Source organism: Myripristis murdjan, chromosome 10, assembly GCF_902150065.1.
Source record: "Myripristis murdjan chromosome 10, fMyrMur1.1, whole genome shotgun sequence".
In the NCBI taxonomy this organism is placed as follows: Eukaryota; Metazoa; Chordata; class Actinopteri; order Holocentriformes; family Holocentridae; genus Myripristis; species Myripristis murdjan.
The window spans coordinates 16,877,018-16,902,886 of NC_043989.1; the positions used below are offsets into that span (position 1 = coordinate 16,877,018).

The window sequence follows — 25,869 nt, forward strand, 5'->3', positions numbered from 1 at the left end:
CAATGATAATGATAATTACTATGCTAATAATGATGTGATGGTATGACACGTGCACTATAGTGGCTTCTTTGATCCAAAGTGCCTTACAGTGGCATTACTGCATACATTTTTGGAATAGGTGGTTCCAAACCACATAACCCTGATTAGTGGGGCGGCTTAGCTCAATATATCACAACAATCGTTCATTTTGTGATAAAAGCACCAAATTTGGTAGATGTGTTGGTGGATATATTTCAAACAAATCTGGATATTGGGCCATCACAAAAGCGCCCCCTAGTGGCCATAGCAGGCATTTGATTTATTAAAATGAATAAAAATATAAAAATGATTCATTAAAATATTTTAAAAATGTAAATACACATTAAATTAAGAAAAAATACAGTTATACACACTCAGTTTCTCAAACACTTTCTGCCCCCACCACCACAACAACCACTGAAAGCCAGCTAGCCAACGAGCTGGCTAGCATATATTCAGGACCGAAAATTGAAAAAAGCCCCTTAGAAAACAACATGGTGGGCATTTTTGAGGAAAAGCACTTTATCTGTTGTTTCTGTATGATTATTTAATGATTTATGATTATTTAATCCATTTCTGCTGTATGCCAAGCTGTAAAAGTTACAATTTAGTCATAATTATTGATTAATTAGCATAATTATTGATTAGTCGCCCAAAGTCAGAAATGGCTATCAGTTTCCTATTTGTCAATATTCTATATATGATTGTTTGGTATCATTGTAAAGGGGACCTTCTCAGCTTTCATTTAAGCCCATGGGCGTCTCTTTCTGACAAACACAGAGGTCACATGACCTCCTTAAACCATAAATTACACACATTTTCCCACATTTTTCGCCTAAACTATATAGTTTCTTTTATCCCTGTGGGATCAAGGGATATCAAGGACCCAAAAGACAACAACCACAATACCTAATGGACTTTGAGGATTCAGGAAATGTATGATATACCCATACTATTTCTTTGTGAGAGGTTATTGTGAGCCTTAAAATAGCAGTAACTGACTCAGGCCCATTCACCTCCATTCATTCTCCAGCATTACGTAAAAACGACCTCACCAATTGTTTACTGTAGATACAATGATATTATTACTAATACAAATGTAATAATAATCAAAGGCCAGGTAGACATTTTTCATCAATTTAATTAATTAGTAAAAATTAACTGAACGTGGCCACTAATTATTACAAATATGGATGATAATGATTGGATCAAAACAGTAGTGCATTACAATTTTTTTGTGATCACATTTTTTCTTCTTCAGTGCATTACATATTCATGCAAAGGTCACTAGACTTTCGGCACTGACAAGACCTGCTGGAATGTGTTTAGGCAGCCCAGTGATCTACTCAACAGGCTTGGTGAAGGTCCGGAGGTGAATGACTCCACCATCATGGATGCAGAAGTGTTCTTCTGCAAATTATATGGTGCAGTCAACACAAACAACATCAGTGAAGTCCGTTTGGACATGTTTGTCAAGAGCATGACCATAAAGAGACTGCCACCCACCAGAGATGCTCTGAACTTTCACATCCAGCGTGTTCACTTCCAGACTTTGGTCTGGCGGCAGGCCCACTTGCAGTACCCGGTGCTCCCACCCCCTGAAAATATGGGATGGAAGATGGAGGACAATGTGCTTGTTCCTGAACTCATGTCACTGCCTGCAGTTCCAGATGCCTGTGAGGAGCTAGTGACCTGTGGCTGCACAACTGGATGCCAAACCCATGCACTGCATCTTGTCAGTGCCGAAAGTCAGGTGACCTTTGCATGAATATGTAATGCACTGAAGAAGAAAAAAAATGTGATCACAAAAAAATTGTAATGCACTGCTGTTTTGATCCAATCATTTTCATCCATATTTGTAATAATTAGTAGCCATGTTCAGTTAATTTTTTACTAATTAATTAAATTGATGAAAAATGTCTACCTTGCCTTTGATTATTATTACATTTGTATTAGTAATAATATCATTGTATCTACAGTAAACAATTGGTGAGGTCGTTTTTACGTAATGCTGGAGAATGAATGGAGGTGAATGGGCCTGAGTCAGTTACTGCTATTTTAAGGCTCACAATAACCTCTCACAAAGAAATAGTATGGGTATATCATACATTTCCTGAATCCTCAAAGTCCATTAGGTATTGTGGATGTTGTCTTTTGGGTCCTTGATATCTCTTGATCCCACAGGGATAAAAGAAACTATATAGTTTAGGCGAAAAATGTGGGAAAATGTGTGTAATTTATGGTTTAAGGAGGTCATGTGACCTCTGTGTTTGTCAGAAAGAGACGCCCATGGGCTTAAATGAAAGCTGAGAAGGTCCCCTTTACAATGATACCAAACAATCATATATAGAATATTGACAAATAGGAAACTGATAGCCATTTCTGACTTTGGGCGACTAATCAATAATTATGCTAATTAATCAATCATTATGACTAAATTGTAACTTTTACAGCTTGGCATACAGCAGAAATGGATTAAATAATCATAAATCATTAAATAATCATACAGAAACAACAGATAAAGTGCTTTTCCTCAAAAATGCCCACCATGTTGTTTTCTAAGGGGCTTTTTTCAATTTTCGGTCCTGAATATATGCTAGCCAGCTCGTTGGCTAGCTGGCTTTCAGTGGTTGTTGTGGTGGGGGGGGGCAGAAAGTGTTTGAGAAGCTGAGTGTGTATAACTGTATTTTTTCTTAATTTAATGTGTATTTACATTTTTAAAATATTTTAATGAATCATTTTTATATTTTTATTCATTTTAACAAATCAAATGCCTGCTATGGCCACTAGAGGGCGCTTTTGTGATGGCCCAATATCCAGATTTGTTTGAAATATATCCACCAACACATCTACCAAATTTGGTGCTTTTATCACAAAATGAACGATAGTTTAGCTATGCCGCCCCACTAGATAGAGTTTGACGCCACTCTCTAGCCATGGAACTCAACACAACCACAGTAATGATGATTGTGGTGCTGGCATGTGTGTGTGTGTGTGTGTGTGTGTGTGTGTGTGTGTGTGTGTGTGTGTGTGTGTGTGTGTGTGTGTGTGTGTGCGTATGTGTGTGTGTTTGTTTTTATTAACCTAACCGACTGCCTTGTCCTGTGTCCCGAACAGAGAGGAAGCCCTGGTTCTGAGGCCTGGAGGAAGCCGGACAATGGCGGGATGTAAGGCGCCTCTCTCTCTCTCTCTCTCTCTCTCTCTCTCTCTCTCTCTCTCTCTCTCTCTCTTTCTCTCTCTCTCTCTCCTCAGCTCTACCTCTCAGTGCTGGAGCTCACTGGCCATACAGGACGTTCTTTCTTTGTCTGTTCAACTACTTTACAGTACTCCCTCTTTATTGCCATGCTGTGTTGAGTTTCACCCTCTGTCTCAGTGGAGAGTTTTGGAAAAACTACAATGTCGTCTTTACCAAAGTAGAGACAGACTTAAATCATAGACTAATATGATCAGATCCCATTAGAATCACATTATCAAGGGGGGATCTTGGTGGCTCAGTTGCACAAATAACAAAACCCTGATGTTTGGGGTTAGAATCTGGCCCGGGACCTTTGCATATCATCTATCGTTCTATATGGATTACTGTCCACTGAAGCTGAAAATAATCTTAAATATCTCATTATATATATATATATATATATATATATATATATATATATATATATATTTATAGCATCCACTGAGGTTTTATATTCTATGTTTTTTCTTCCCCAGAGAGAAGTGATACTGTTAGCTAAATGGGAAATGAAATATAACACACCATATGAGAACTGTCCTGCACCCCAGTGATTTTATGTATTTACTGTGATTACTGAGGCACTATGACTGGCCGGCCCTCTAATCACAGTCAAAGCAGTTTACGAACAGGAAAAGTACTCTGGAGGCTAATGATTAACTGAATTATATCATCTTCACTAGTGTGTCTGTGTGTGTGTGTGTGTGTGTGTGTGTGGGTGGGTGGCTGCCCTATGGGTCTACTGTGTGCCGGGTGCTGAACATGCTCCTGTGTCAGTCCCGTGTTGTGCTTTTGTCCTCCAAACTGATGGTGCAGAAAAACAGGAAGCTGGCCTTCCTGAGCGCTGAAGGCAGAGGGGCAGGAGGGCGTCAGGTCACTACAATGTTCACACTGCCTGCAAAGGCGCCTCTGTGAGCCAGTGCCCCCTAAGCAACGCTAAAGGCAAACATCCACTGATATCTGTTTTTACTGGAATAAACCAGACCACTGTGACATCACTCTGTTCCTTCTTCAAACTCTGCCACTAAGCATAATGCAAACCGGTTTCCTAAATCTCAAAGAAACAAGGAAATGTATCACCACTATTCACGGTTGGCATAAGCAGTACGAAAAATATTTGTTGTCCTACTGAAACAGATTGATCACTAGTCTTGTTGTTTGGTGCAGTTCTAATCCGTCACCACATTGTATCGTCTCATCCAGTGAATGTTTTTCTGTTGGAGGTAATGTGTGTCTTTTGTTTGACAATCACACTCAGGCGACAATCCATTCTCAATATCACTGATCAGCACTAAACTGCATTCTTTACTAACCCTGACAATCCCTGTCCTTTGTCCAACCACATGTTCAGGCCAAAACCACACAGACACACACACATACACACACACATGCTCACACACACACTATGAACTGTCCACGCTGTAACACTGAGCTGCTATCTCCACCCATTGCTGTGTGTCTGTAATTAGGAGTGGAATGTTGCTATTCAATACAGAGACACACACTCAAACGTGCACAAACAGACACATACACACAACACACACTTTTGCAAGCCGAGCAGAATAAATGGTCTGTGTCTTGCAGGCCTGCATAGCATATCCAATTGTACGATCACATGTGCAGGGCTGATATTCTGTTTTCAGGGTGACTTTGCTGTAGTTTGCTGGAGGCAGGGGATACACAATCAGTTCCAGAGTTTATATTTAACTAAGCAGGGCAAAACACAAGAAACCAAAGCAGCACTTGCCTGGGGATTATTATCTTGCTGCACACAGATAGGGACGGACATGACCCAGAAAGTGAAAGAGGGAGCCAATGATAAAGAGAGGTCACTGGTGTAGCTGAAACAGGGTTAGGGTGTTAATGGTTGGTGGTACTCCTGGTGAGGGCTGCCGCCTACCACTTTGTTGAGCATGCTCACTTGGTGCATGAGGATAAATGCTCGTGACACGTTCAGTCACCATCACGAGTGGAATGCTGACACTGTGGGAGGTGATTTCCAGGACTGTAGAGGTGTGAAACGTTTGGAATGAAGTCGAATGAAAGCTTTGGTTTAGGCCTCAGCAATCGCACAAACCTGCTGATTGTGCATACCTTTGGCATGTTGTTATGTTCTGAATGCAAGTGTGTCACATCAAACTGGCAGGACTGGTGCTCCAGAATGAGGAAATAGCACACTATGTTTGCTGTACTTCTGCTACTCTGTTTACAGGGGGTTAGAAAGACGCATTATACAATTGCCAAGGCGATTGTTGAGCTTTATAACAAACAAAAGCATGAATTAAAAATTGATAGTGACTGCTGTTTACTCTTTCACTCTTCTTATTGTCAAAAAACATAAATATAAAAGTGTTGCAAAATTGTTAGAAGAGCTCAAAATCAAATGACAGAAAGGAAAAGTTTGGGGAGGGAGAGAGAGAGAGAGAAAGAGAGAAAGAGAGAAAGAGAGAAAGAGAGAAAGCTTGTGCCCTTGTCCCAAAAAATAAGGGGAGGAGTCACAGGATACTTCCTCAGTCAGTGACATGCCGACTAGGATAGCCTCTGGGGCACGCAGACACTCATACACCTTCACTCACGCTCATTCACACTGACTCACACACACTCGTCTTCTGTTTTTGTTTTTCTCCCTACGCTTGTGGACTTACAGCGGAGAATGCCATAAGTTTTTTTTTTTTTTTTTTTTTGCCACAGTGGTACACCCGTTTAATTGTGAAACCACACTCACTCACACACGCATACATTCATTCTGCCACACACATGAAGAATGAAGTGAGAGGGGAGAGCTGGCAGCAGGACAGAGGTAAGAGTTGCTTTCTATAGCTGTCTATTGAAAATGACCGGTCTTTAATTCTCACAGTCTGTTGTGTTGATCTGGTTGCTGCACTTTGTATCTGTGCTCAGTCACGTCGTCATAAAGTTGCTGACAGCTCACAGGATATGGGACAGAGTGTAGGCTAGTATCAAAAGGGACAGTGACTACTAGTGATTGTTAGTTCTGTATTCTGCTTAGTGGTTGCTCTTAATGTTTGCATAACAGTTCTTCCACCCTCTGAACAGCATGACAGCGGACTTTTACCAGGACAAAGTGATCTCCTCTCATCTCTCTACCTGAGTGTTGATCTACCAGTAATACAAGAAAAGCAGAGTATGCAAACAGATCAACCCAGAATGTCGCACTATCACTGAATTTGTAGCTCTGCACTGTTTATTTAGGAGTTGTACATACGACTGCATGCAACAGTGTGGGAATCTCCCAGCAGAGAGATCTGTGCTAGACACATAGGCATGTGAGTGAGCTAACAGGGGGTTAGTCTAAACTTAGAGTCCATAACCCCTGTCTCAGATTTCTCTCCAATACTTGCTCCCCACTAGCTCCCATGCCACATATCCCCAACTTACAGGCACACGTTGCACACACAGACACACACGCACATGCACACAAACACAGCCAGATTGTGTTGGCAACCATATGTTTCTTATTAGCATGCTGCGTTTTAATGTTACTGTCGTGGGCTGATGAGTGTTACAATTGCAGTTTGGGCTTTTGAGCTGTGTTTTCAGACTCTTTAGAAAGGAGGGCCATTTGTGGTGTGTGGCTGTTATGCTCATCAGCTCTTGTCCTTAAAAGACACTAGTTATGTTTGTGGCCTAAAATGTTTTTCATCATCTGTTGTATGAATGTGTAGCAAAGCAGGGCACAGTGTGTATTTTTAGGGGCAGGAAGGATTTTGACACTACAACTGTGAGGAAATGATACTTTGATCTACTCACTCTTTCACTTAGAAGGCTTTTGTGACATAGGCAGCATCAGCAAAAATCAGGTTACACTGTTTCTATTTACAATCAGTCCGCACTTCAACAAGGATTTAATAATAGTGTTTTGGATGACACTGGAGGCTGCCGTTGCCCTCTGTGCAGCCTTTGGTGCTAACAACAGCCTGAACTTATGACCACGTATATCTGCCTTGTGCAGTTTGTGTTTATCAGATTAGAGAGTCCACCGGTGAGAAACAGAAAGGAGTGTCCTAAGAGTGTCAGGATATGTCTTGACACGCCTTTAGCCTGTTTACAGCTTTCTGCCTCACAAGACCCACACACAGATTCAATCATGACCATTCAGCAGCCACATGAACAAGACGAAGACACTGAGCTCGGCTTCAGAGCAGGATCTCCCTGCCTTTGATTACAGCGTGTCCAAACAGACGAACAAGCGGGACACAAAGAACAAAGACATTTTAATCGTGTGTCTTAGCGTGTGTTTTCTGTGATCAGCAATTACAATGGGTCCCATTGTGCATCACGCATTAAAGCATCTCTCCTTAAAGGTGCACAACGCAAAACTATAGAGGGTCATTAGAAGTGAGGACTGTTTAGACTGCAATGCAATTCATCAGTGAGTCTGAAGGATAATGAGACCCGTGTAGACTCAGCCATAAAATATCATGCTTCTTCTTCTTTTGTTAAGGCAGAATGAGTAAGATTTGTCATCACAGCTTGTAAATGCAAGATTCAAAGTCGACCCCTCCTCCTCGACTACACTAACCGCCAGCCGGCACCTTCAGTCTGATTTCGTGTTGCTCTTCATCCTCCTCCTCTCCGTCACTCTCTTTGTGGAACGAGCTTTTTCCCCTCGGTGTTTCAACTCACTATATTTCTTTTTTCCGCGACCTGCGATCCATGATTTCTGTAGCTTCCTATTGGATGCCCAGCTGTCAATCTGGCACTGTGCGCTGTGATTGGCTGGGAGCTACACACCCACTGCCCAAAGGCTTCCCTCTGCCTCTTCTGGGCAGAGGGAAGGGTCTTTGCAGATACACACACCAATACACCCCTCTACGGGGTCATAAGTAATGACTGAGAGGGATTATTTTGGTATGAGTCTATACATTGTTTCTTTTTGCAAAATCCTATTTATTCTGCCTTTAAATCAGTAGGTATTACAGCCCACTTTTCCTTTAATGGTATAATGTTGACCTTAAATACATATTGTTACGCAAATTTATGTTTGACCAGTGTTGATACAATGTACTTTCTGTAAGTCTCTTTGAACAAAAGTGTTTGCTAAATGAAAATGTAATCTAATGTAAGTAAAATTAGCCAGTTTGCCTGACCAGGAAAAGGGATGTATTTTTTTTTTCTAATACTTCCTCCTTCTGTTGCAATAAAAGGTGTCATACCTGCAGGGCATATGTCATAGAAAGCATGACTATTGTGTGAGTTTTGTTTTAAATCCTATATACAAAAACAAGAATACTGACAAATAAACACACTGAAAGGAGTCATTGGATTTTCGTTTCTTCTAAGACAGTAACAGTTCATATAAGGTCAGTGAGTTGGTGTTCCCATGAAAGGAATGATACAGTATTAAAGGATTATTTTAACGTTTTGGGCAAAATTTTGCCCTTTTCCAACTTACCCAGACTGAAACAAGATGTTCGGTCCCATTTTCACCTCTCGGGTTCGGTTCCAATGGGTAGCAGTTTGTGTTAGCTTACCATAAAGACTTGACGTGTATGGGACTCAATAGCACTGGCTCCGTCCAAGTGTAAAAATAAACCTTATGGCAACTCCGAAGCTGTCTTATTTACACAATGTGTCATGTGTATTTGAAATAAACATCTTGGAATTAAAAAAAATAATAATAATGTTTTAGGAGCTAGGAGGGTTTATGAGAGTTTTGCCATCTCTACCTACACCTTCTCTGTGGTGCAAATCTCTCCAATAGACGGAAGCATCAATATGTGTCACAGTTCCCACATCTAACTTCTCCTAAAACAGCTCTCATTTTACTTAAAAAAAATCCCAAGATGTGTATTTCAAATATACATGATGCACTATGTAAATAAGACAGTTTCGGAGTTTATTTTTTCACTTGGACAGAACAGACTATGCTAAGGTAATACAAAATGCTACCCACAGGAACTAAACCACTGGACATCCACTTGTCCCTGTCTGCATAAGGCAGAGAAAGGGTATTTTTCCCAACATGCTGGAGTATTCCTTTAACATTTTTCTTCACTATCTTTATGATCTGGAGCTTGGCCTATCAAAACTTCCACAAAGCCCCTCTATCCAATCCCGGCCTGGATCGCTTTCCCCATGGTGACCTTACAGAGTCAGATGATGTTGTCCTAGTGTGCTGATCTCATTTCAGCTGGCTGCCACCAATCTAATGGCAAAGAGTGCAATTGTGTTGTGTGAATAAGCTGATCCTTGATCTATGCCAACAGTCAACTCCGAACTGCTTTGCTGTGACCTTGCAGCCTGTCCCCATGCCTGACCTGGCATTGCCTTACAGAGGATCAGCAATACATTGTCTCAGCAACACAGACACACACACACACTCTCTCTCTCTCTCTCTCTCTCTCTGTCTCTCTCTCTCTCTCTCTCTCTTAGTCACACACACTCAAACACACAAATACATTGTCTTTGTGACACACATACTATACATATTTTCACACAGAGAAACTCTCACTGAGGCCTGCCCCCCACACACTCATACCAATTGCAGAAAGTGCTTTGTGCATTCACACACTGGGCAGCTACTGAAGAGAGAGAGAGAGAGAGAGAGAGAGGCCGGTGGGAGGGGGAGATGGAGACAGCAAGAGACAGAGGAATTACAAAGAGAGAACGAGACGGAGACAGACAGGGAAGGAGAGATAAGGCTTGCAAAGGGAGCGGACCGACACCTACAGTAAACACAACACATGGAAAAAGAGAGAGAGTGAGCAGGGCAGGAAGGAAAATGCAGAAATAGGGGAAGGAAGCAGGGGCTTGTCCATCAGAGCAGAGAGGAAGAGACTGAGCCGTTTTAAAGAGGCCGGAGGAGCTGATGGGATGGCATTGATCTCTGGGAGCTGCCGGCTCCTGGCCCACATGGCGTCTTGTTGCTGCAGACCGCTGCTCCACTCTTCCTGCTGTGGACCCCTCATCAAAGTCTGCCTCTCCTCCTTCACAGGTCGGTCCCAGCCTGCTCTCTGTGCTACCGTACTGCCATGAGAGGGACTGGTACATTGAGCTAGACAGGAGCATAGGTCTATGTGCAACATGGGTAACAGACTTAGTCATGAAGGTAAAGGGCATGGTGTGTTCCTGACCTAGCATCCTGACTGTGCTTATGTGGTGTCAGATAGTCCCGTTGATGCTAACTGTGCTGTATGTTGTGGATACTGTAGGACGGAAATGAATAGGCCGTTGTCTTCTTCAGTATATTGTCATGTTGCATTGTATTGCTGAGTTGTGCGCCTCATTGTCGCATTGTCCTTTGTTTTGAATGCTTTGCATAAAGATAATACTGTTCTGTTGTTTTTTCTTTACTGACAAAGCATGGTTTCCTCAAAAAGAGGGAAGAATAGCATTTTAATCATACTTGAGTTTTTTTTATGGGTCATTAATGAATAATTGTGTTCCTTCTTATTGTATTTGAATGCTATGTACTGGGTCCACTCCTTTCTGTGCTGTTGTCTGACTGTATGCATGGCAGTATGTGACCATGCTGACATGCAACTCTGCTCCTAGCAGTCAGGGGCAGGGCAGCTGTGTGATTTTGGAGGCGGCTGTTTGGCTGATGTCAGTGCAGCTGTGTGTCACTGCTGGGCCTTTGTCTGGTCCCTGATCAACGTCACTGTATCCCCCTTACCCTGTTAACTCTTACACTAACCTATGGCTCTGTCTTGAGGTTCCCAGTTTAATGGCTGCACTCATTGATTCCCTAGCATCCTTAAATGGCTCCCCATCCCAAAAGCTTTTATTTTATTTTATTTATTTATTTTTTAAAAGATGCATTACTTGTACTGTATGAGATAGTACCATTTTTTTAGATTTATTGATTAAAAGGGAGTGTAACAGGGAGTAAAAGGAGTGTGGACATGTTCAGAAATTGCGCAACACTAAGTTGTTTCCCCCTTCACAGACATTTCTCCTGCTGAGCTGGATGCTCTTTGGAGGGAACCACCATACACACTAGGGGGAACAAATGAGCACTTCTCAGGAGATGGCATCATGACGCAAGGTACAGTGTGTTGCCCAGAAGGGCCGGACGTTGTAGAATGTCTCCAGCAATTTGAAATCATGTTATTATAGAAGCCTTTATTACTTTGAAGCCCAAACAACCTTGTGAGGCTAATTTGAGAACAAGACATACTGCTGCTCCACTGTTCACAAATTGAGGAAGTGTTTGGGACATCCTCTCTGCACAATGGCACAAACCAGGGAAAGCCCGTCGCTGCTCCACTTCAATAGCAGCCTGTTATGTGCAACCATCTGGTTTATATTTATAGGTGTAACTGAAGGAAACTGAAAACAGACTTATTAAGCAAGCAGAACCACAGTCACATGCAGCTGGTCTCATAGGAATAAATATTGTGTGTGCAGCGTATATTGAATTTTTTTTCTGTAACGGCAAAATAGAGATTAATTTTCATCTTGTATCATCTAGTACTCATCCACTTTTATCCCCAAGACAATCTGGCACTTGTATTTAGGCGCAGTACACTCTGGACAGTCCTTTGGACGACCTTCCTGATAAAACTGTTTTCATTTATTACACACCTGTCTTTATCAAAAAGCATCTATACACAGTTCTGTTTTGGTAACACTGGCTTACCACCTCTACCACCTGAGTGTCCATAAAGAGAAGCTCCGTTCTTCCTGCTGTGGGCCTAGAATAAACAACAATAATGCAATAAACTTGATGCAATACTACTTTTTTCTGATTTTGTTTCCTCATTTTCGGTTTAGGTGAGGAGGATGAGGGTCCAGGGTTGGAATCAGGGGAAGGAGGGGTGGAGCCAAACAGTTACTGGAAGAGGAAAGAAGCCTTCCTTAGAGGAAGTACTGTCTCACTGGGAGTGGCAGAGAAATTCTCCCCAGGTATTTGTAATAACATTTTTGCATGGTTCTCTTGACATGCCACTTATTATATTAGCTACTCTAACTAGGTCATATCTTACATATATGACATTTACAGTGTATGCACATTACTTTCTTGTAGACTGACTGATGATGATCATTTTCCTCTCTACTAATGTTTTACTCCCTCAGCAATTTAGCTGCATCCATCACATTCCCTGAGGTGCGCCCTCTCAAATGGATTCAAATGGCCACCCTTAGTCCAGTCAGAGACCTAATAGCACTATTATTCCTCCGGAGGCTGATATTGTGCCAACAATGCATCTCCCTGAAACATGAGCTCCTTTAGAAAGTGTTTAATGAACTAGTGAAAGTTTTGTCTCTCTTTGCCAGTACATACTAGTAATAAGCGACTAATGTGTGCAGGTGTGATGAAAAATGACGATTTTGAAAACGTTAGCGGTTTATTCCCATATTGGCTCAAGGGATGAAGGCTTTGGTTGCTTTGGGATGGGATTCGGCATAAGGCCTCTCCCTCACTGTGTCGATGTCCCCAGATTATGTAATAACATTTGTCTTGTCTGTGGTCCAGAAATTTTACTGGTGTTCACTGGGCGGAGGCGGTCCAGTGAGCTTCCTGACCAGGCCCTGCAGGAGGCGCTGCGCACACGACTCAGAGTGGTGGAGAGCAACAGTCAGGATGTCATCCAGCTCTTTAAAGTCAGTGAGAGATACCATCAAAATACTGTCCTAACATTACAGACTCTTACTATTCAAACAACATCTACTGATATATTAAAGTTCAATAAGTGCATTGCAACATGAGATATGATCATACACAATCCGATCCAATATGAATCACCATAATGCAATATGATACCACATACTGTATCTCTATTGTACACTTTATGGAGATGGATCACTGGTACTGAAACACTGTAGCGGAAACATGACCCTGAAGCCCTTTGTCTCGGCAGGACTTGTCTGCCCGTCTGGTGTCTGTCCATGCGGAGAAGGATAGCTTTGTACTCACCTTCAAGACTGTGGAGGAAATCTGGAAGTTTTCAACTTACCTAGCTTTAGGTAGGATTGATCAGGATTATTCTTGATCTTTTGGACTGTAATATCACAAATGCAATGGTGAAACTGTATATGGTTATACATGTCTTCTTTTCAATCCCTGGTTTTCTACATTAAAATTTACCTTATTTTACTTCAGTTAATGCAGATATTGTATGATTGGATGTTTGCTATGGTTTTGCTATCATTATTATTAGCAGTGGTGTTGATAGCACTAGCCAGTTGATAGCACTGACAGTTCCTGCAGCACAAAAACAGATGCATGTGCGCTCTTCTAGGCTATGTGGCTCGGTGCTTGGAGAACTTCCTGTGCGACCAGTCCTTCTGGCTGGACCCAGAGCTGCTCAGTGACTTGGAGATCAATGTACAAGTGGACGAGGAACATCTGGCCACCCTCTACCTGGGACTGCTGCTCCAGGAGGGTCAGTAGTGCTGTGCTGCAGAGCACTTTGATTCATTCATTTATTTTTAATGCAGAGGTTGGGAGTGTCCCATTCAGGATGTAATCCATTTAGATTACTGGTTATGTGGCTGAAAAGTAGTAAATAGGAATGAAATTTAAAAGAGTGGTAAACTCACTGCCATTCAGTAATTGAATACTGTAGGTCTCATATAATTTTGTCTCCAAATCTATAGATTATTCAGTTAAATATTCAATTTACCAACTCTAAATTGAATAGTGTTATCATCATGTGCCACCACAATTTATTATGTTTTCACACAATTACCTTTGTGTCCGTATTTTCAAATTCTCAGTTAAAATGTATTTCCCCTTCCATCATGTGTCCAGAAAATCCAGTGAGTAATTTTCAAAAATAGCCATAATCTGGTCACTTTTACTACAGCATACATTTACTTTTTTTCTTCTTCTTCAAGTAATCTGTTCCTTGTAATCCACTGATGAACATTATGAAATCCATATGACCAGACTGCCTCACCTGACTTGAGACACCTGATTGCAATGGGCACCTTGTTGTAATTAGAAGTAGAAGAGCTTATCTGTCTTACGATATACACCAAATCTACAGACCACAGCAGACCTCCAGTTACCAATCAGCCGCATGATGTCATTGCTATTTATTACCACAACAGCCTTTTGTATTCCCAATAATTTTGACAAATTGAATTAAGTGTGGTATCTTCAAGAGGGAAGCTAGGCATCACTGAATCTTTGCACTTTGCTGACATTTTTATAATGCATCACAAAAAAGCCATTGTTCTGCCAGGTAGAATTATTAATACACTAGTTGCCTTGAAGAAATTATATTGATTTTTTCCCTGCCTGGGCATTGCGTGCATCACTACTTTCTCCTAAACATTTCCCTGAGGCAAAAAGCTTCAGGGAAATGTATAATGGGAATGCAGTGCTGGCAAATGGCACTAAGAAATACATTAACTTAATAGGGGATATAAAACATCCATCATTCGCCAGTGACTGAATGAGGGCACTGCAGCAGTTTTGCTGATCTTTAAGTGTGGCGACTTTTAACAATATAAAAACTGATGTTAAAAAAATACTTTGTGTGTGTGTGTGTGTGTGTGTGTGTGCATTGCTGTGTGCCCATACATGCCTCCATATGTATGCGTGTGTTTGTGTCTGTCTACCAATGCATCTTGATGTCTAATTCTTTACAGGATCCTTCTTTGCCAAGGCACTCTTGACCAAGAATGAGCAGAATGAGGATGAGGAAGAAGAGTTATCATTCAAAAAAAATGACTTGCTGATGGTGAGGAACACAGGACAGGATCACATGTGGGAGGGCACCCTTCTTTCCACTGGTCAACACGGCCTGGTGCCAGTCAACGCCATGCAGCCACTGCCATACCCTTTCTACCAGTGAGTCACTCTGAGTTATAAATTGCTTGCACTACTAGCCCATTCTCACTTCCGGGGCGTCAAATACCGATGCTTTGTCACGTCTTTCTGTGTCTGATAGCGATGCCAGAGGCACCTATTAGAAACCAATGGCACCCATTGGCATCATTATAGATACATTCACACAGTAGTTGAAGGTGACCCAGTTCTGATTTTTTTCTTTTTCTTATTGCCATAGCTGTCCACATTCATCTTTGTATATGACCCATATCTGACAACAGCGTGAACAGATCTGTACCATGACCTCACATTTACAACAAGCGAGTTGATGAACAACCAAGAACGTCATTTGCACAACAGTCCATCATCACAATTAAATAAAAGAGTGGTGCACTGCAGGCATGCATCTCTTAACTCCTTTGTTGTGGTAACAGTGGTGTGGTGGCAGTCAGTCAGCTGTTCAGGCTGAAGGCAAGAAGGCAAAAAGGGGCTTTGACTTAAGCAACTTCCCACAAATCTATTAAATTTGAAACCTCCTGTCTCCCTACCATTGTTGCCTATCATTGTTGATCCTCCTTGTTTTGTTTTGTCCACGACTGCTGACAATCAGTGAATGCTGATGCTCTGATAGTGATATGAGCGTCATTAGAATCAGAATCAGAATTTGTTTTTTGCTGTTCACTCTGGCATAAAAAAATCAGATCTGTGTCACATTTGAGGAAAAAAAATCAGATCTAGGCAACTTTCTTCTGATTGTCTGACACAGCATAAACATCGATAAAGTCGAGGTAGGCAGGTGGTTGGGGTGGTTGGTGGGTATATAAGGAACAGGACATTCAAGCAGGTGACGCAGGTCCAATTCTGGCAATGGAAGTGAGACGCCGCACTTTGCATTATTTTCAAGTGACACCTTTCACACATGACAAGAGACTATGTTCAGTTTCAGGTTTTGGTGCCTAAACCTAACCGTTCCCCAACCTTAACCAATTGTTTTTTATGCCTAAACCTAATCTTTCTCTACCACATGACATTGACATCCCCGCGAGTTTCCTGTTCACCTTGCCACCTTTTTGGGTGAAGGAAGAAATCATCGCTAGGGATGGTTGCCATTTATACCCATCAGCTTTGTCCTCCTGTCTAAACTATGCTTCCTGTTTGGTCAGATGGTTCCTGATGAAGTACCCAGGCTTTGCTGGCTGCTCACCAACAGAAAAGGGGCAGTTTGAGCATCCTATTGGTAATGTCATACTCCATAAAACATATATTCACATACAAGGTATATTTTATACTCACATATACATGTCAGACACTCTGTCATCCTACCTCCTGGACACTGACTTATATTGTTATTTCATATATCAATTGCATATTGCATAACTATATTGTGACAGTGTCTGGTAGTTTTGATCATATAGTGACCTCAAAAGGAAAAATCGTCCTGGGCTCATTCTCCCCATTGAACCCTCCAGTGACAGGTTCATGTGTGGCGGTGGTGGACTACAGTCCAGTGGGACAAGAGGAGCTCCAGCTGAGCCAAGGTGACATTGTGGAGATCCAGGGCTTGCTCGTGCGAGGCCTGGATGTCTTCATAGGAACCCACTCCTCCACAGGACACACTGGCTTTGTGCACAAGTCCCATGTTAAGCCTCTGGACACTGTTCCTCTGTAAGTTGTTTTGTTCCTTGATTATCTAACGCGTCGTGTGGTTTGAACTTACTGGTCTGACGTGCATTACATAAACCTTAAAGCAGTTAAACCTCATCCAATCCAAATGAGTTGTCCCAAAGATATTAGATATGACTCCTATTTAGATGTTTTTCTCAAGGGTATAGTGAATTAGATTATATGTGAGGACATTATCAAACCAAGTAAGTATTCCAGACTTGTTTATAGCCTTTCTGGGGAACTTATCATATAAGGACTTCCACTAATCTTTATGAAATCCTATTTAGTGCATCTGCAGTCTAGAGAAGGTGGATGGGGTGAGTAGGCTGATGGGAGAACTGAAACGATAATGCTGCCTTTGTCCCCCTCACAGAGACAGACAATTGGTCTTTCTGACTGAGGAGGAGAGGGCCGCCCTGGCTCAGGTTAACCCCTGTAGCTCTGAGCCAAGTGACAGCAGCCTGCTGGAGAGACTCTTCTCCTCTGACATTAGCTCTGTGTACAGGCTAGGTAAATAAACTGCTGGGCTAGGCTCAGAAATAATACTGTTTGCATATCCCCCAAAGGTTTATTTGGGGACACAATAGTTCCATCTGTTCTGCTTGCTACTGCAGAATTGACACATACATTTATTTTACCTTGTGTGTTTCCAGACAGACTGGACGAGTCTGACTTCATGGTCATCAGGAACCAGCCAAAGCATGGTAATACTTTGCAATTTAATCAAATTGTTAGTTAATTCGCTGTTTATGAAGTAGATGCAGCCAAAAGGCTTGATAATTTCATAAAGAATTAAGGGTGTTTATCCACTGAGGAGGCCATAATCTACTCTACCAATCTAGTTTCATAATCCCTTCTCAGCTCTGCTACCATTTCATTGTAACAAAACAACCATTTGCACTGCACTGTCATCTGGTCAATCAAAAAGACTATTATTATTGTTATTATTATTATTATTATTATTATTATTATTGCTCTCTTTACCCAGATCATAAGATTCCTGTGAGTGCCCGTCAGAGCCTCATTTCAGAGAGAAGTGGCGAGACACCCCCTCCATACCACTCTTCCCCAAGCCCCTCGTTCTATCACTCCTCTTCCCGTCTGTCCTTCTATCAATCCCACAATCCTCTGCCACGTGAGGGAGAGCCCCTGTCCTTTGCTCTAGATGACACATTCAGAGAGCTGGATGAGTTCCAGGAAGACCCTCCTCTCTTCTTGGAGGAGAACAGCTGGGAGGGAGAGGAGTCAGAGCTCAGTGACCCCACTTTGATGCTGCTCAACCACGATCACTTCCAGGTCAGCATAGTCCCCGGCCAACACATTAAAATTTATTTGGGCACAATTTTAGTTATACTTCATATCAATGAACAAAAACAGTGTTGTTTTTTTTGCCCTGCATGTTACAAATAAAAAAAAAACTACTTAATGATTGCTAAATTCAAGTATCCTGTCATTCATTCTTTTGTTTGTTAATTTAATCTAGGAGGACTTCCTGCCACTGTATGACCTACAACACTCTTTCCTGTGGGTGACCTTCAGTGGTAAGACTGAGGAAGAGTTAATAGGGCACCTCGAGAATATCAGGGAATGTGCCAAGAGGCTGGGCATGCACTGGGCACATCGAAGGACCTGCTTTCTCCTGGGAAGACTCTGTGCCAGGAAGCTTAAGTACTCTCAGGTTTGTACTGTTCAGTATTAATATGAAAGGTATATTTTGCCAGTGGTGTTTAGGGTATATTCTAAATCTGTTGCTTCATGTTTGTTCTCATTTCTCCTCAGGCACGTGTATATTATGAAGAGGCTCTCAGTGTCAGTGTGGATGGTTTCTCGGACACGCCCCTCCTCATCGCTCTCTTCACCAACCTCACTGCGGTCTACCTGAAGCAGCGAATGACAGACAAGCTGCCCCAGACCCTGGAGAAGGCCAGTGCCTTGCTGCTGTGTCTTTCTAACCATAGCTTCACCTCCCTGGATGAGGTTGAGCTACTCAAGCTGCTCCTTAGGAGGTCAGTGGTAGAGGGGGACAAACACCTGGAGGCCCGAGTCTGCTACCTCATCTCCAGCCTCTTCCTGCTCCTCCGAAAGACTGATGACGCTCTTCCCTTTGTTGAGCGACTCCAGTTTCTTTCAGTGACTCTTTCTGCCACAGAAGGCCAGCCTATTGTTCCTTTGGACCTTAACTGGCTCCTGAGCTGGCTCTATCACCGTAAATACATGCCTTATCTGGCTCTGGCCTCTCTAAGCCTGGATTCAAGACAAGACCACTCCATCCAGGATGCCTTCAAGAGAGTGGAGCTGTTCATTAGGAACTCTGTCCGTCTGAACCCTCGCTGGAGGGAGGGAACCTCCCTGCTCCCTGCTCAGACTGTGGTCTGCCTTCAGCAGGCTCTGGCCATTGCTGAGCAGGGGGAGGACCTGAAGACCCAGAGGGACTTGTGTCTGGGCTTGGCCTCAGTCTATCAGCAGTATGGAGCTCTTGATAAAGCAGTGTGCTGTGCCCAACAGGCTGTGGAAACAGGGGGCCATATCAATGAGGAGGAGGGCTTTGAGGCCTCTGTGTTGCTGGGGTGGCTGTTGGTGTTAACTGGCCAGGCTGAGAGGGCCCAGAACACGCTGCAGCCACTGCTCACATCTCTCCAGGTACATTCACTGACAATGCTATTCAAGCCAAGTTTGAACAAACCAAACCAAACCAAACCAGGCCAAGCCACACTAAACCCAACTCAACTTTATTTATGTAACACATTTTGTACAATGAAACACAATTAATTGTGTATTACAAACAAATAGAACATTTCAGAGAGAAAAACATCTTAGGCTGTATAAAACAGTTCTCTATACATATACAGTTCCCCTGCATAGAACAGACTCTATACCCTTGCAATTTTACTCATAGTGCACTATAGAATAAACTCTCTATACCTGCACAAATTACCAATCTGATTTTACACTCTTAGAATTTAACATGATCAGGTATAGAAAAAAAAAAAAAACTTCAAATAAATGAGTACATGGATGAGTGAATGGATTTATACATATTATCTTTGTGTGTGCATGCACTTTGTGAGGAGAGTGTATGCCTCTTACTTTTGGATGTAATCATTCTTTCTTAGTGATGCTCTTAATAAATGTGATGTGTAAATTGTGCTTTGGTTTGTGACCTCTCTCCAGGGCACAGACAGTCCCACTCAGCGGGGAGTGATTCACAACCTCTTGGCTTTGTGTCTGAGGCGGCAGGGTCGCATCCCAGAGGCGGGTTGGCATCTCCACTGTGCCTTGAGAATCTCCAGGGAGAGCGGTAACCAGAGGAACCAGGCCCTGGCACTTGCCAACCTAGGCTGCCTTGCACTGGATGTAGGGGCATCTGGCCTAGCAGAACGTTTCTTAGTCAGGTTAGAAATCAGTTTTATCACAGAAATTTGGCCCTCTGCTACCCTGATTGAAAATGTGTGAGGAGTCTACCAAGAGTTGTTTATTTTGATGGTAATTGTAAGTGTTGTTGACAGATCCCTGGGCCTTTTTCTGGAGCTCTGGGACAGCCCCACAGATGAGGAGCACGTTCAGACCTATCTTTGGCTGGGGCGGAGCTACAAAGACAGGGGGAGGAGTCAGGAGGTCAGGGTGTGCTACGAAATGGGGCTACTGATCGCACTGAATGCCAGAAACTTGCACAGTAAGTACAAGTAAACACATTACAGTACAGTAGGGGAGGGCAATATACTGATATTACATTGATTAACACAAAATAAATTATACTGAAAAATGCCACCTGAAATATTCTACATAGATTATTACTCCTTTTGGTGTGACTACTTACAAGTGTGTTCCACATTAGTATACATATATTGCATATTTCATGTGTGTTGTAATTAGCAATATTTTTGCTGTATATTTTCTGTTTTCCATAGGTCAGATGGTTGTGGCCAAGGTACTAAGTCGACTGTATGCAGACATGCTGCTGTATGGCCAGAGCATCATCTATTATGAGCACTGTGTGTCAGTGGCCAGGGAGCTGAAGGACAAGAGACTGGAGGGAGAGTATCTGGAAATCCTCAGCAGCCTCTACCTCTCACTGAACACAGAGAAGTGAGTTTCTCTTTCTCTCCATCTTTCGCTATCACTTTCTCTCTCAATTTTTATGTAAAATTTCTAAACTTTCCAACCAATTTCCAACCTTGTTTGTTTTCTCTCTCCTTTCTTATCATTCTCTCCTGTCATCTTTGCATCCTACCTTTCATAGAGGAATAACTCAAAAGCTGTCATCAGTTCTCATTTGATGTGATGTATTTCAGTTACACTTAGAGATTTGTGGTATAGTCCATTGTCATCTGTGGATTGTGTGGTGCAGATCATCTCGTAAGTCTCTGGACTACACCAAGCAGAGCCTCAGGATTTCCATCGACCTGGGCAGGAAAGAGGAGGAGTCAGAGACCTGGCTACAAGTGGGACGCATCTATTACCTGATCTATGAGGACGAGCTAGCTGACATGTACCTGCAGGTGAGGAGAGAGGGGAAATGGGGAGAGGGGGCTAGATAAGAGTGAAAAATGGGTTACATGGGACAGTGAGCTTTTCAGACCAAAGTCAGCTCCCTATCAGATCACATCTTGTAATCTGTATTTCACTTCTTGTAATATGCAACAATTTGCATTTCTTCCAACTAAATATAACACTGCTGTCCATGCGACAAATCCATGTCAAATTTCAAAAAGCACTGTTTCTTGCTGTAGCTGTTGATTTTCTATTGATACAAGCATTTCATACTTCTGTTTACTTGGCAGGCAGCAGTGAAGACAGCCTTGAGGATGAATGACCCTCACTTTGCCATGAGCATCTATGAGGAGGCAGGAGACGTGTTCTTCAAAGGCCACAGGAACCGAATGGCCTCGCTGCCCTTCTTCAGAGTGAGAAAACACAGCAGCATGTGTCCTTGTTGTTCTGTTATGTTTGATGTACTTTGTGGGTCTCATAGGTGTTGTATGCAGTATTTAATATTATAAACTGTGGCAACTGATCAATGCATGTCATACTCAATGAAAATCTCCATATTTTGTTCTAGGATGGCAGTCTGCCATTTGCACGGAGCATCAGGGACATCCATTCAGAGTTTCGCTTGCTGAGTAAACTGACAGAACTGCTGATGACCCAGGGAGAGCAGGAGGAGGCTCTGCAGTACGCAACACTGGCTGTTCAGATTGGCAGCAAAACAGGTAGCCAGCAGAAGCAAAGCCTGCAGTTGAATCAGAGCCCCATGTTTGCACTATTACGTCTCGATCTGGGGTGTTAGTGAGATGTAATCATAGCTCTGTCTCATTCCCAGATTTTGTGGAGTCAAATACACCTACCAGAATGTAGCAAACCTAGTATTACTTCATCTGTAGAGACCATTATTGTTTTTTGTTTGTTTGTTTGTTTTTCCCATAGGCGTGCGTGTGAATGAAAGGACAGCCTACCACCGGCTGGCTACAGTCTACTACCGCCTGGAGCAGTATGAGATGGCAGAAAACTACTACCTCAAGTCCTTGTCCCTTTGCCCCCCTGTCCTGCAGCACCCCATGGAAGCTCGTTACTACACCAAAGTCTATATCAGACTGGGCAATCTCACGCTACACAAACTCAAGGTATAGGAGACACATACTGCATGCATTACTCTCAGTGATAAATGAGGACAGTAAGGTGGTACGATTTCCAAATGATAAATACTCTGCAAATAATTAAATCTTGAGAAACCACTCAACTTCATATTTCATCTTAAACTCTTATTTTCCATAAGAAAAGGATCAAAATTTTGTGGGTAAGGTATTCCTACTTGTTATCTTTCCAAAGCTGTTTCAAGATTTTTCTAAAGATGTCAGTATTTTGACATCTATTTAAGAAAAAAATACATTTTAATATTTCTTGCAAGAGTCAAATTGGAATGGTCTAAAGTCAGTGTCCTTGTAACAGCTAATGGGAAAAGTCAAAATCAGATCTCAATATGTAATGAGTATATTTTTAATCTTAGTCGGTCCTTAGCCCTTCTGTTCTGTGTGCTCTTATCAGGATGCCTTTGATGCAGTGGGCTATTTCCAGCTGGCTCTGGCAGCTGCCCTAGAGGACCATGCTAACCCTGAGGCTCTGTATGTGGTCTACATGAAGCTGGCAGAAATCCATGGCCACCACATGCCCGATGCTCAGCTGTGCCAAGCGTACAGAGACAGAGCCCAGAGCCTGAAGAGGGTCCTGGCAGGTCAGGTTGACCCCAATGGGGAAGAGGAGTGGGACAACCCAGACACAGAGCCTGGACAAAGGGAGGAAACGGTCTCTGAAGCTGATAAGGAATGTACAGAAGGCTTTAATGTTGTATCTTGTACCATGGAGGTAAGGGATACACAGCATGTCTCTCTTGCCAGAAACAATCCTATACCTGAAGATGGGAACTGTGAGGATGGCTCATTTACACAAACCTGTAGGAACCATATACAGGCACAGCCTGGATGTGCAGACTGTACTATTGGAGATGATAATGCTTGCCTTCCTGATACAAATGGAGTTTGGGCGGATGCCACTGGGTCTGAAACCAGTCATTCGTACACTAACAGTAATCATACAGAGTCTTTTGAAACAGCACATGAACGGATCTCAGACTCCAGTGACTCTTCTGACACTTTACAAACTGACCTGTGTCAAACAGCTGGACCACATGGGGTCAAAGACCACTCAGACTTTGACACTGACCAGGGTAGGACTAGTGAAACTGTACCTGTCGATAACAACATGGGCAACATCATCCATGCAGATGGGGGACGCACAGATATGCAAACCAGAGAGACTTATATTCATCAAGAAGAAAATATTCCTCCTGAAGAGACATACGCAGATCTTCATAAAATAGACCCTATTCACAAAAATGGCACCATTGGGGACAAACAGTCTTATATTGACCAAACAGAGACTGCTAACATGGACACTGATAAAGCTGATAGTGCGACAAGCACTTCCTACTACACCGGGAGAGATAAATCTGAGACAGCTGATACAGATACTGAACAAATGTACATATAGCCTTCCAATGGTGGGCTAGATTCTGTATTGACATTTCCCTCTTGTTGCCTGTCACCTGAAAGGAAAACTATTTGTAATGTACCAAAACACATGCACTTATTGTTGGAACGATATTGTCAACACTGTTGTCAGTATATACTTTTCAGAGATTTAATAACATTGAGGACCTGTACCTTTTGTATAGTTCTCTATTACAGCGCATCAAGCTTGTAATATATGTTTTGTAAATATGTATTATTATTATTATTATTATTATTATTATTATTTGTTTTTGTATCTCATGGGATGTTATGAGTTAAAACATCTGGAATGATTCTTGGCTCTTTTGTGTTAAGTTATTTGATATTCTGGGGATAGGGGAAGAAAGAATCAACACATTCATTTTCAAAATAATGTCATGTCTACAAAGAACCACAAGAGAGCGCTATTATGCACCTTTTTGTGCTATCTGTTGCAAAAGGCTACTATGATGCTGTTGTACCTTAGTTCTGCCAGAGGTGGGCAGTGAAAGGCAGCTGTCGACACTGGCATGTGTTGCATCAGCTGTTGTAGCCATCTGCAACAGGTGAAAGAGGAGAGGAAGCAGAGAGAGCTTTATATCATCTGCCTGACAATGGTAGAAATCCAGGCTGAGCAGTGTGGAAATTGTCCTTTGTCAGTCACATTTGGTTTTGGGTTGACCACAAGCTCAGTAGTTATGTCCATCTGTGTAGCAAATTCCTCCCTTGAGACTGTGAGCGAGTTTTTTTTTTTTTTTTTTTTAATAGAGGAATACAACATTTTCTGCATGATAAACTTGTGAAACAACTGGCTCTGTTTCACTCCATTTTTGGAGAGAAAATGAGTTTAACATTGCTTGAATTACAGTAATCAGATATTAACCCGAGTGTAGTATTGAACACCTCACTCTGGTACACATTAGCCTACTTTCCGTGGACCTGGCACAATGGAGAAAAGCTGAGTGATGGGTGCAAGCAAAGCTAAACAAACTAGAATGGCCAAGAATTAGGTTAAGCTACAAGCCAAAGCAGGAATGTTTGCATACCTGATTTGCATGTATTACAACATTACAGGTCTTGCCCCTTATCCCTACAGGCATGAGCTTGGCACCAGTCCAAAAGACGTCTTGATGTGTTCTTCCTTTTTAAGCATTCACAGAAGTACTTTCAAATTAACTTTAGGCATATTTGCTTAGCATGTTTACCCCATGTACCCATGTGAATATTCATCTGGGACTGCAGGGGTTATTAATTTCAACACCTGAAAAATACAAGGTTGAATTCTCTCATCTGACCCCCAAACTCTCCACCAAACAATACATGACATAAAAAAGTACGCACAGTTCTGATTGGTTTGTGCTTTTAGTTTAGCATCAGAGAGAGTGAAGGTCTTGCTTCTTAAACACTTGCAGAGGTTTAAAATGTTTAGAGGTATTTAGTTTAAAGTGTTTAAAGTATTTAGAGACCTTAGATGACTAACACATACCACACCCAAATGCAGTCTTACTTTATGTCTCTTGTGTGTGATTTGTGTGGTTATTGACAAAATCCATAGCGCCTACCATAATTCTGTTGTTTTTTCCATCATTATTTCTAGTTGTACTCTTTGTGTCTGCTCCACCTTTCTGTCCTTGTTCACGTCTGCACCTCTATAGCCTCTATGCTGTATGAGCGCCACTACAGGTCCTCACTCCTCTGCAATGTGTCATCGGCCTTTGTGGGTGTATCTCTTCAGAACTGTACAGGGTTTCCAAGGCATCCCCATGTTTCCTAAATGAGACTGGGTATTGCAGATGCCAAAATTGGATAAGCCTTGACAATCACTGTCATTTACACAACTCTGGCCAGATTCATCACCATAACAAATGCAGACAGGAAACTATAACAGAAGTATACCAAACTACGATGATGTACAATCAGCAGGACGTTTTTTTTCCTCTGTAGGTGGTACATGGTTGACATCTTGACTCCATACCTCAGCCACTGCAAAACTTACAGCAACCAGATATGTGTAACCCAAGAAGAGCTTTGTGTAGAGGCTTTTATAGAGCGGTCAGGTTTGGGGATCAGATAGGACAGGGGGTGACATGGAGGAGGAGGAGGGATTTATGTCAGTGCAGCAAAGGAACCTGAATACCGTACCTGTACTAAAAGTAACAAACAAA

General features: G+C 42.2%; 1 protein-coding gene across 1 annotated transcript; it reads left to right on the plus strand.

Moving 5' to 3' along the window:
* The first annotated feature begins 5,822 nt into the window (after positions 1-5,822).
* sh3tc2 (SH3 domain and tetratricopeptide repeats 2) lies at positions 5,823-23,932 on the plus strand. The gene is made up of 22 exons (XM_030062563.1): positions 5,823-6,050; positions 11,163-11,261; positions 11,990-12,121; positions 12,693-12,820; positions 13,078-13,183; positions 13,459-13,602; positions 14,816-15,017; positions 16,160-16,233; positions 16,466-16,661; positions 17,035-17,171; positions 17,315-17,365; positions 17,650-17,957; positions 18,145-18,339; positions 18,441-19,301; positions 19,833-20,053; positions 20,168-20,334; positions 20,570-20,747; positions 21,010-21,160; positions 21,443-21,565; positions 21,721-21,871; positions 22,086-22,282; positions 22,704-23,932. The coding sequence occupies exons 1-22, from the start codon at positions 6,008-6,010 to the stop codon at positions 23,703-23,705; spliced, it is 4,866 nt and encodes a 1,621-aa protein (XP_029918423.1). The 5' UTR covers positions 5,823-6,007; the 3' UTR covers positions 23,706-23,932.
* The last annotated feature ends 1,937 nt before the right edge of the window (positions 23,933-25,869 follow it).